Source organism: Triturus cristatus, chromosome 2_1, assembly GCF_964204655.1.
Source record: "Triturus cristatus chromosome 2_1, aTriCri1.1, whole genome shotgun sequence".
NCBI classification, from domain to species: domain Eukaryota; kingdom Metazoa; phylum Chordata; class Amphibia; order Caudata; family Salamandridae; genus Triturus; species Triturus cristatus.
In genome coordinates this window covers 464,456,272-464,468,246 of record NC_140581.1, presented here as the reverse complement: position 1 = coordinate 464,468,246, position 11,975 = coordinate 464,456,272, and the positions used below count along the sequence as shown (strand labels likewise).

The 11,975-nt window shown below is 40.8% G+C and overlaps 1 protein-coding gene across 1 annotated transcript in view; it reads left to right on the top strand.

Moving 5' to 3' along the window:
* SV2C (synaptic vesicle glycoprotein 2C) overlaps nt 1-11,975 on the top strand; it is a 784,750-nt gene that overhangs the window by 760,542 nt on the left and 12,233 nt on the right. The window contains exon 11 of the mRNA XM_085632286.1: nt 3,418-3,621. Within this exon, the coding sequence (XP_085488412.1) occupies nt 3,418-3,621 (204 nt within the window). The remainder of the gene's footprint in view (nt 1-3,417; nt 3,622-11,975) is intronic.

Below are 11,975 nucleotides of genomic sequence, written 5' to 3'. Positions count from 1 at the left end.
GAAAAACACCATCTCCACGCAGACACCTTTCTACAGTAACAAGTATGCATACAAGAGTGTATTCAAAGATTACCTACTCCTTCCTATTTTTCACTATCCTTTGAGAGTCTCACAAGATTGTAACATTCTTTTAAAAAAAATGTAACCTTTTATTCATCACAGTACTTATGTCGCACACACTTCCTCTCAATAACAAGCAATACAATATACATTTCTACTAGAGTGTATTGAGAACTCACCTTCTCCTTTTTTACTATTCACAATATCGTCATTTTTTTTTAAACGATGTACATTTATTTTCCTCACAGCAGTTATGCCGTAGAGACCTCCTCTCCAAATTTCCACAGCACCTGCAATTTTTCACAGTAAACAGGAATAGCGGCAATTTCATTTCTAAAATTCCAACAGCCAGCCAATTACAGCGCTCACAAGCCTCGCGGGTGAGAGAGAGCATTAAGGCTCACTGGAAAAATGGGTCTTTTGCCCAATTAAAGGCCTCCATTTTTTATTTTGCACTCTCACTGGTCATTCGTGAGACTCTTGCTAGCCCAACTGTCCAAATGTCTAGGTTTTTTTTTACCAAATTACAAAAAGCACAATCTGCCAACCAAGATCTAGCTTCCTGCCAAATTTGGTGTAATTCCATGCAGCAGTTTTTGCTGTAGCCTTATCTAAAGAAGTCTATGAAAAATGCATGGGGATTTAGTTTTTTGGGACCTCTTTTTTCTTGGCCCTCACTTGATGGATCACCCCAAACCTTTCCAGGAAGGAGCTGAGGTGGATGAACTTTTTCGGGGAAAGGTTTTGTGAGGATTCGTCAAACTAGGCCAAAGTAATTAGCAAACCAGAAATCTCTCCATCTATGAAAAAGCAAACCTAACTATAACTACCTAGTGGTGCGGTAATATATATTCACAATGCCTGTTCTACAAACACCAAAAACAAGTTCCGACACTCCACTGTGTAATGAAATCTTCAATCGGCGTGACCGCACGTAACGAGATTCAGCTGGCAAACTAGCCTTTTTTAAACTAGCATAACACCACTTTGGATGCATTTACATACATGCAACATGGTCAACACAAACAATTGACATAGAAGAGACACTACAAACACCTTATCTACGGCGATACATATATGGAGTAAAAAATGCAAATAAAAACATCCATAATATTAGATAATAATCAAAAGATACTACTTTGAAATACAACATGATTGTATCCTTGAATGAAGTTCGCTGTATGCATAATACCCCACAGAACACCATGTACTGTTCTCCGTAAACAGGAGATTATCTGTTGATAAAAAGTAGAAGCAAGATGTTAAATGTTAATACCAACAACGGGTACAAATTAATCGACAATAATCTCTGTACAAATATCAATTTTGTGATTCCTTCAGTCATGACTAATCACTTTATACCTACTAAGGTCTGGCATATTGTGCTAAAATTGCACCCCAGTGGGCTAACACAGCATGTTAAAATGTATTTATAATACAGCACATTTGCTCAGAAACTTTCCCAACGGTACAAAATACAACTCTGCCCGTGCAGAATAAACTTAAACTGGATATATACATTCATTGGTAGAGGTAAAAGCATGTTCTTTTGTGGGATGCTTGCAATCATTATTCTCCATGATTTCCAAACTACAGATGCATGTGCACATGTATCTACATGTGTCTCCACAAAAAACATCATAATGTTAGAACACATATAACAATTACAAAAACAAAATAAAATTCATCAACACAAATTTCACTAGTTGGTTCAGGACCTAAGAGAGGAAACACTGACGTGCTTGTTATTCACAGGTGTACATTAAGCTATTCTTCTGCATTAAGTCCTGTGGGTATCTTGCTGTTCAGATTTATTGTATACTTCTATTCAAGTCACCTTAAATGCTGCTATCTATGACTACCTCGTATATTGGAAGGCACAGAGTCAATCACAAAATAGCTCAAATCAGAATCATTGCTGTTATAGACATGCTACGAGATAGCTGTGATCTGTATTTTATGTTTTTTCTGGTCCTGCCTAAGATTATCAGGGGACACCTTAGAGAGCAGGCATAGAGAGTGTAAACCTGGCAACTCTCATCAGCAAGTTAATTGATACTTTATTAGAGAAAAAGTTGGTGGTAAAAAACTAAAACCAAAGACTGTAATGGATTAAATGTAATACAAAAAAAACTAATAAACAGCTGCTTTAAGTATGTCAAACATAAAGGCAGAGAGGCTTTAACTTGCAAAAGAAAAATGCTTTTATTTTCAAGGGAATCCTGCCAATCCTTAATATTAAGAATATTAATGAAATGTATGAGAAAAGAAAATTGCAGCAGGCATAATGTATTTACCCTTATTAGTTCAGACTGTGGCACATGTTTGAGAGCAGAGTGTGGATAGTGATTGGAAAGATAGATGAGGAGCAAAGTAGGTTTACTGACACCCCCTTGCTCTCAAGATTTGTGAATAATAGTAAACTATCTTTATTAAATGGGAATTACAGTTTCTCTCAGAATGGCAATAATGTTATTTATACCCAAGTTAGTTACAAATCTTACATCCTTCAGTAAATTGTCCTATTGCTTTTTACATTTATAACTCAAATTTCTACCATAAATATTTATGCAAATTGTTTGAAGAATTTAATTCCAGAAATTATTCACCAGTGCCAAACACTTTACTAAGTGACATAGCACAGGATATAATACAGGCTAAGGCAGTCTAGCGAGACAGCATGGTGCAAGCAGTAAACTTGTGCTGTGGTCTAGAGAGTCCACCACAAAGCTCTGGCTCCCTTCTGCTGACCTCCCTGTTCCTGGTTGTTCCAGCCCACTCCTGCCTTACACAAGTGCACGTTTCCTAGGCTTCCACTGGATGCCATGTCCCCTTAAGGCTTTTCAAGAGAACTTGTATTGTGATTTTGTATTCTAAGCCTGTATTCTGCTCTTAATGAATCAATGCTGATGTCTAAGGTCTAGCCCTCAGTTCTAGTACCCCACTTTTCTAACCTGACTTGTCTAATATCTTTCTTCATCTTGTTTTTCATTTCCAATCCTGGTGTCCACTTACCATGCTGACTTCAGGTGTATCATTTGACATAACCTATGTTTAGCTTTTCTGTTTGAGGTACTTTTTAAATTCATAAAGGCAAACACAACAGTATGGTCTGTCACAAATTGTTTCTGTGTTGCAATACAAAATGTTTGGTTGCATATGCTAATTCATTTTCACAAACATTCATAGTGGGCTTAGTGTCACTGTAGTATGCACTGTGTGTACTTTCTACATGCCATCCATGCCAGTTATTTTTTTTGCTTTTCTTATTTCATGGTTTGTATATCTGTCTATCTATATGCCTAGATTTCTGATGTTAAGACTGACGAGATGTTCTTTTCTTTCCCCTTCACACAGATTTCGAAGATTTCAAATTAATTGACTGCACCTTCATAAACTGTACCTTTCTTCACAACAAGACAGGTTGTCAGATAACCTTTGATGATGACTACAGCGCCTACTGGATTTATTTTGTTAATTTCCTGGGGACGTTGGCAGTGTTACCGGGGAACATCGTATCTGCTCTTCTGATGGACAGGATAGGGCGGATAACAATGTTAGGTATGGCACATATGTCACAACTTACTGATGACAGCAACACATTACAATGTTAGAGGTTTGAGAGGAGCCCTTTACATTGTGAACTTGCTACTAGTGACAGAAGTTGGTATAAGACATTAGCGTTCCCCCTTCTCGAAGTTCTCTCTAGTGTTAATTTGAAAGGCTAGAAAGCAAGTCTTGGGCACCTCATTACAAGTTGTGGCATGTCACCCAGACTGAATACTCTGGGTGAAATTCCACATCTCGCCAATTACAAATGTCTCCAGGCTGGAATTATAAAGTCTGCAAAGCTGGCCCTGCACCCCCACCTCCACAAGCCCTCCAACTAACACTTTCCCCCTTCTCACAGCAGGGGGAAAATGTCAGCGGTTTTCACCAAAAATCGGGGAAAACTCCCTAGAAAAGAACTCCGCATTACCGAGTCTGATCAATTATTGCCCATTCCAGGGAAAACATCATAATTGCTAGAGTTTGGTGCAAGGATGCTGGTTGGAATCACAGTATTCCTGCATCAAACTTTGTGATACTCATAATGAAGGCCTTACTTATTGATGACACCAACATTTGAAATGGGGAGAGATTCTGAAATCTGAAAAATGTTCAGTAGGCAACAGCTGTGATCTAAAGTATCCATGTGCAGTGGTGCGGCTGGCCCAGACCCACAATCAGCACAGCCTCAGGTCTCCCAGCACTTTTATCTCCTGCCTGTTCGATGGCCCCTCATGAGACAGCCCTGAGCCTAGGCGTGTTCCCCGTATTGGAGGACGTAGGTGGGAGTCTAGAGGAATATCAGGACTCATTCCATGAGACTGGTGGGATGGAAACATGCTCGGTTTTCTCTCTCCAACGGCAATGGCCTAAGAACAGTGTGCTCACTACTCAAAGAAGATTCTGAAGTTCAAAATATTTTATTGAGTTTTATACATAGATGAACAAGAAACAGACAATAAATATCAGCTAAAGTGCAGTAAACAGTCACAGTACTTAAGGGGCTACATGTATCATTATTTCAAATAGCAATTACCTAAATGCGATTCTCTGCAAATTCAATTCGGTAATTGCTATATGAATGTGAAACTCTATGAGTTTCAAGTAGCGTTTCCTAATGGGTTGCAAATTGACGTACCTCATTAATATTAAAATTTTGACCTATTACAAATTACTAAAATCACAGGGACGGTGGCCTGCTGGGGTCCGCAGATCACCATGTCTATGATTGTGTTTTGAAAAGCAACCTTTTTTTTAAATGCAGCCCGTTTTCCTTAAAGGAAAAAGGGTTGCGTTTAAAAAAAGGAAATTAAAAGTTTTCTTTTCATTTTTTTAAGAGAAGGAGCTGGTCCGTGGGACCACTGTCTGCTCTAAAAAACATTTTCTCTTTAAAAACATTGTCACCAGTATTCACAAAGGCGAAGGGGTCCCTTGGGGACCGCTTCCAGTTTGCAAATGGGTTACAACCTACTTGAAGTAGGGGGTAAAATGCTAATGTTTTGCCACCACATTTTGGTCGCCAAACATTCCTACATACCGCTGCAATTCGGCATTAGGAAGGGATGCCCTAAACACGCCCCTTCCTAATACCAAATCGGTATGTATTCGCAATTGCAGATTGCAATTCAGTAACATGTTACCGAATTGTAAATTGGAATTCATACATACCAAAAAGAATATTCCCGGTCACAAGCAGCCCGCATCTATGAATCAGGCCGTAAGTGGATGGTAAAATGCATTATACACACGGCCCATGATATCTAATTGTGCACTAAGAAATGCATTCGAATAAATACCAACCTTGAAAAGAAATATCAATTATAAACATATATAGGGCTACATATGAATACTGGTTTTAGAATATTACAAAAATATGCATATTCATATCTGTTCAGTTAGAAATACATAAATCCATTTTTTTACACAAAAGAGTTCAGATTAAAGGAGATTTTTTAGTTTTCTTAAAATAAAAATCCATTCCTTCCCTTATATAAAGAATCCAATCCCACATACAGATAAAAGGTTTACAGATTTCCAATTCAAAGTGATAGCTTTAATTGCACATGAAATACGAAGATCAAACAATTTCATATCCATATATGATAAAGGTTTAGGAAAGGAGAAAGATGTGTTTATAATAGTGTTAAAAATTAGGGGTATATCAAACTTAAATATATCAGAAATTGTGTCCGAAACATTAGACCAAAATTAAAAAATAAGCGGAGAATCAAAGTGTTTCAGAGTGCCAGATTCTGAATTACAATGCTAACAATCTGGTTTATCAGAAAGGTGTGCATCATATTACTTGACAGGAGACCAATAGCAATTGTTTAAAATACTTTAATTGGATTGGGAGATAGACAACGGTAACCAACTAGCAACATTGGCGAGCCAAATTTTCTTCATACTGAGTGTCGTATAATTGGCACTAAGAATAAGATTCCACAATGGAGGCAGCTGTGCGAGGTTGGAAGGATTAAGTATTACATTTGTATATGTTTTAGTGGCAATATGGCCAGAGAGCCTATGTATTTTTTTTAAAAAGCTCCATATATGAACATGAAGGGTGAGGAGCTGAGAAATTGTAGTCATTGAGGATTGTATTACATAAGATGACAAACTAACGATAAGCAGATGCTGGAGTATAATACTTGGATTGTAGATCTGGAAAGGATAAAAACATGTTGGTATGACAGATGTTAGAAGTATACAATATCCCAGCATCAATCCATGTGGACTTAAAAGAAATAGGAGTTAGTAGTTTGATCTTAGAATTATACCATTGTGGCGCTTTTTAGAGTAGATAATCTTATTATGAAATAATACATCAACCTTAGTGAAAGCGTGCTTTGTTACATTTAGGATTGACAAACTCAACCCAAATTTATGAAGGTTCTGGTAAGGATTCTAGGAAGAGAAAAAGGAGCAGCAATACTCCTCTCAATCAAAACCCAGTTTGGTATTTTTTTTATTTGTAAAGCTTTATATAGCGCTGGCTAGACCCGGAGGTATCAGAGGGTTTTACATGAGGATGAGCGAGTTACAGGTTACATAATTACATCAATTACAGGAGCCAAGTATAGACATAGGAGAAAAAACATGAGATTACACAATATTATGAGTTATTAGCGCGTAGCATAACAAGACATACGTCTTGTGGGGAATGAAAGGTAGAGGGGGAATGGTAAACAGGGTTAAGGAGTGCAGATAGTCAGGCAGACAGGCAAAAGGGAAAAGTACTTCAGGAGGCAACAAGAGGTCAAAGTGGGAGACAGATAAAACCGACCTGAGTATCAGTGAAAGAATACGAAGTGAGGTGTGTGGGAGACCAATGGGGAGGGGGCGGGGGGTGTAGACTAGAACAAAAGGTCAATAAGGCGAACAAGGAGCAGTCCAGCGGAAAAGAGGATATGTTCAAACCGCCAAGAGGGAGGACCTACAGAAGCCAATAGCATTATCTCCGAATGCCGGGATATACAAAATCAAACAAAAAACAATAAGGGTAGCAGTCTCCGCGGTTCCACAAAGGGCTGGAAAAGGGGAGGCAGTCAAAGAGTTGCGGAGGGAGGAGGCGGGAGAGGGAAAAGAAACACAACGGGGAGACAAGGAAAACAATATCAGATGTCCAGCTGGGTAGGTAAAGGCCGAGGGGGTGAACCAGAGCCAAACTCCTCTATACCTGAATAGGACAGCTCCACCGGGCATCAGCCAAGGAGACCTGGAGCTTCCCCATATAAGCGCCACCAGTAGCACCTCCAGCTCTTTAAATATACTACGAGGCAGCCTGTGCCGGAGGGCAGTAAAGAAATAGAGAAGCCTTTGGAGAAGCAGAATTTTGGCAATGGCTACGCTTCCCATAGGGGACAGGGGAAGACCGTGCCAGAACAACAGCGTTGCACATGGTCTGGATACCGCTTTACCCAGGTTCCAATCTATGATGTCTGCACTAGACTGGTAGATTTGCACGCCCAGGTACTTGAAGGTGTCAAATGCCCATTCTAACGGGTCCTGGGCATACCCTGCCTCCTTTCAGGTGGGATCACTCTTATGGAAAACACCACTGACTTAGGCCAGTTAACCCGAAGGCCAGAGGCCTGCGCGTGGGCATCCAGGAGTGTTATCAAATCAGGCAGTACAGCACCCTCCCCTGAAGGTAAACCAATGCATCGTCTGCATATAGCGATATTATATGCCATTTCCTAGCTGCATGGATAATCCCCAGTCCAACCTCCGCTGTCGCAGCTTGCATGCTAAGGGCTCTCTAGCAAATGCAAATAGGATAGGTGACAGGGGACAGCCCTGCATGGTGCCTCGCTCAATGACAAACTGTGGGGATATGTCGCATCCTGTTTTTACTTGTGCCTGCGGATTCGTAGATAGTATATGCACCCATCGCAGGTATTTGGGCCCAATGCCAAATTTGCCCAGCAGATACTGCCGTCCTAGGGTGCAAATGCCTTTTCAATGTCCAAGGCTGCCAACCAGAGTGTGTCAGTCTCCACCCGGGCCCAGTCCAGTTACCTGAAGAGCCGACGCAGGTTCAGTCGGTGCTCCTCCCCGCGATGAAACCGTTTTTATCCTCATGTATCAAAAGGGATGCTGTTTCTATTAGTCTATTGCCCAGCACCTTTCCCAATATTTTATAGTCACCATTTAATAGAGATAGGGGTCGGTATGCTGCCACCAGCCGCGGATCCCTTCCTGGTTTAGGCAGTACTACTAACATTGCTTCTCTCAAGGACGCCGGGAGCTCCTCTGTCATAAGCATCCTTATAAACGTTAATTAATTGTGGCACAAGTTTTTCAGAGTATGTAGAGTAAGACTACGATGGCCAGCCATCAGTACCCGGGGACTTACCCGACAATAATTGCTTAATGGCGTCAGCTATTTCATCCTCTGTAATAGGTTCCTCTAGTGAGTCGTGTTGGGATTTTGTAAGTTGCGGGAGCTGCACCGGTGCCAGGAAGCGCTGTATGAAGTGGAGGTTATTGGCCACTGGGGCCCTGTACAAAGTTGTGTAGTATTTATAGAATGAGTCATTAATTGCCGCCTGTGCGCTCACTAGTTTGCCTTCGCTATTATGTAGTGCTGTGATTAGAGGTTGGGAGGCACAAGTTTTCAAGAGCCAGGCTAACATTTTACCTGCTTTGTCACCTTCTGTGTGTTGTCGGGCCAAATAGTGTTTGAAGTCCAGGGCACATAGACTTTCTGCACTATCCTTATACGCTAGCCACGCTTTGGCCAGCTGAGGAGTGACCAGAGGGTCCACAGGCGCCAGGCCTTCACACCGCTGTGTCTACGCAAGTCCGCCGTCAGTGCCATATGTGAGCCATATGCTGTTTTGATGGTGAGTCCCCTGATAACTGTTTTAAAAGCATCCCACTCTATGGCCCTGTTTGAGGCAGTGCCAGTATTCTCCTGGAAATATGTGGTAATAGTCTGTCATATGGCAGAGTGGAACACCGCGTCTCTAAGTACAGCGAAAGACAGGTGCCAAGTCGGTATCCTAGCTCTGTGAGCGCCCCATGCTAGATGCAACTGCAATGGGTTGTGGTCTGAAAGCGCCCGCGCTAATTTTTCCGCTTGTTTTACCCTTGTCAGGGCTTCCATGGAACAGTATATTGCATCGATCCGTGTATGCAGGTAGTGGGAATAAGTGAGTGATTCAGGATGCTGACTACGCCAAGCGCCTTTAAGCTGCATATGATCTGCCCAGTACCTCAGGTGTTTTGAAGTTTGAATGGATTGTGCTCCCAGGAGTGGTCCAGGTCAAGATCATACGACAATTATAGTCCCCCCCCCCCCAATAATGCTGGCGCTGTAGGGTCAGATAGCAGGGATGGCGTAAGTGATTGTAGGAACTGTGCTTGCCCAGTGTTTGGGGCATACAAGGAAACTGCCAGTGGTGTTCCATCCCGAGGGATGTTACCCCGAAACCAGTCCCAGGATGCTTGTTCACAGTCCAGGGAAGACATGGTTTGGCAGTTCGGGCTGGACTGTTCCCATGAGGCACAGGGTCAAGACTGATTTGCATACAGCTGTGTCTGAACTGGGGTGGCGAAGCAAGCTAAAGAACTATGATGGATTCAACCCAGATCTGTGACTGGAGGTGAGTGGCTGAAAAGTATCAGCTCTACGCCCATCATCTCCTTGTGTTTACTTTAGCATTTTACCTGGACAATGTCCCTTTGTGCTACATGACTTATTAACATAGCCTTATCTCTGACTGTTCTGGTTGTTGAAGGCCCTGAACAGAGATCTAGGCCTAGACAGGCAGGGGCCAATAACGAGAGGGAACAACCAGTATAGCCAAGGCAGACGGCCCAAAAGGCTATTATCACATTCCATCCACCGAGAGTAGATTTTTTTTTTTATTCACAAGGAAGAAACAAAGAAACTTTGGAATGGTGGAGTAAAATGTCTAAATCAGCTACCTTCATTGTCCTCAACTGAGCTCTCAACACTCCAGTCTTCCAAAATGATTATAAATACCTCCACAAATTATACTATCCAACCCACTATGTAGACCACATACATAGCCCTTAACTACTATGTAAACAAGCATTTGCAATGCAATCGGTCTCGCCTCTGGGACCTTATATATATTTAGTTATGCAGCACATTAGCCTGAGTGCTGAAACATCTACTGTTCTTTAACATGGAGGGAAAGTAAGCACCAAACTGCGTGACACGCCAGGTATGGGAACACATGGAGAGAAATATTGCCTTTCAGTGGGAAATGGTATAGAACAAAGCTCTCTTTTTAATATAAAATCAGGGCCTTCGGAGGTCATATCACTGAAAATACAAGATTTAAAAAACTTAATATTATCTACAGGTGCTCGTGGAAGACAGTTTCTATGGACTGGAATCTAGAGAATGCTAAAGTGATTCTGTTATTTTCCTGACCTCTGCTAGTCGTTTTCTTTCAAGAAAGTTAAATAGAGGCAGTTGCCAGACAAATAAAAAAAGGAAAGTCCCTAAGCAGAAAGCAACTCTGGTATTTTACTGACCTCTACTGGTCGTTTTCTATCAAGACAGGTAAATAGGGGCATTTAAAGAAGCAGAAAGCAAATCTTATATTTTACTGACCTTTACTGGTCGTTTTCTATCAAGACAGTTAAATAGAGGCAGTTCAACAAGCAGAAAGCAATTCTGGTATTTTACTGACCTCAACTGGTCGTTTTCTATCAAGACAGTTTAATAGAGGCAGTTGGACAGAGAAAAAAGTCCCTAAGTGGAAGCAGTCAAGTCCTAGAGCTGATCTCCAGAGCCCACAAAGTACATACACATATAAATATGTACTAAAGTATATACAAGAGGTCTTGAATGCTCGACCTACAAATGATATGACCAACATCTGAGCTTAAAAACCAACAAACACTTTGTGCAGCTAAAAAAGGGAAATTATATTTTTGAAAATCAGGAAGAACAAAACAACTTTTTATTTTTGAGAGCTGTGATGTTTTATATTTAACTCTTTCTGGTTAGTTATGTTACCCCAAATGAATTTAATGAGAATTGTAATCAGGGTCTTGTAAAAAGAAGTAGGGAATGTCAGATGCAGCATGGATAGCATGTAACATATTTGTGGTGTAATTAAGTTCTTAATTGCTTCAAATTTCCCTCACCAGGATAAGTTCAAGGAACACAATTTGTCTAATTTCTCTGTAATATGTGAGATTTATTTTTTACAATTTGTGTCAACAGTGTCCTTAACTGTATTTTTAAAATGAATTCCTAAGTACTTTAGACTAGATGAATTCCAAATAATATTGGTATCACTAAGCATATCTGTTGTACATTAGACATTCAGTGGAAAAAATTCAGTTTTATGAATATTCAATGTATATCGTGACAGTAAAGCATACTCTTGTATAATACTCAGTATACTGGGTATAGTGGTTATGGGGGTCACTAATATATAGTAGAAAATTGTCAGCATAAGCAGACGTTTTTAGAGTAACATTATTAACATTAATTCCAGTATTGACTGACATATTACGTAGAAGATGTAAATAGGTTCAAGGGCTAGTGAAAATGATAGGGGCAAGAAAGGGCATCCTTGTTTCATACCTTTATGTAAAGCAAATGATGCAGAAGTAGTACCATTAACATATATAGGGACCTATTTCGATGTTGGACAGACTTGCGTCTGCCTGGCACCATCTCAGTGTGAGAACAGACCGACCATAGGTCAGCGATTCCGCTCCCCCTATTTGGATACAACCACATCGGGAGTCCCCTTGGCCCTCAACCGGAGGCCGCTGAGGGATGGGGGCCTTGCTAGGGGCTCCCTAGTTCGCTTTCTGACAGGCTTTCCATGTCAGAAAGCCAGACATGGAAAGTCTGTCTGAAACCATAA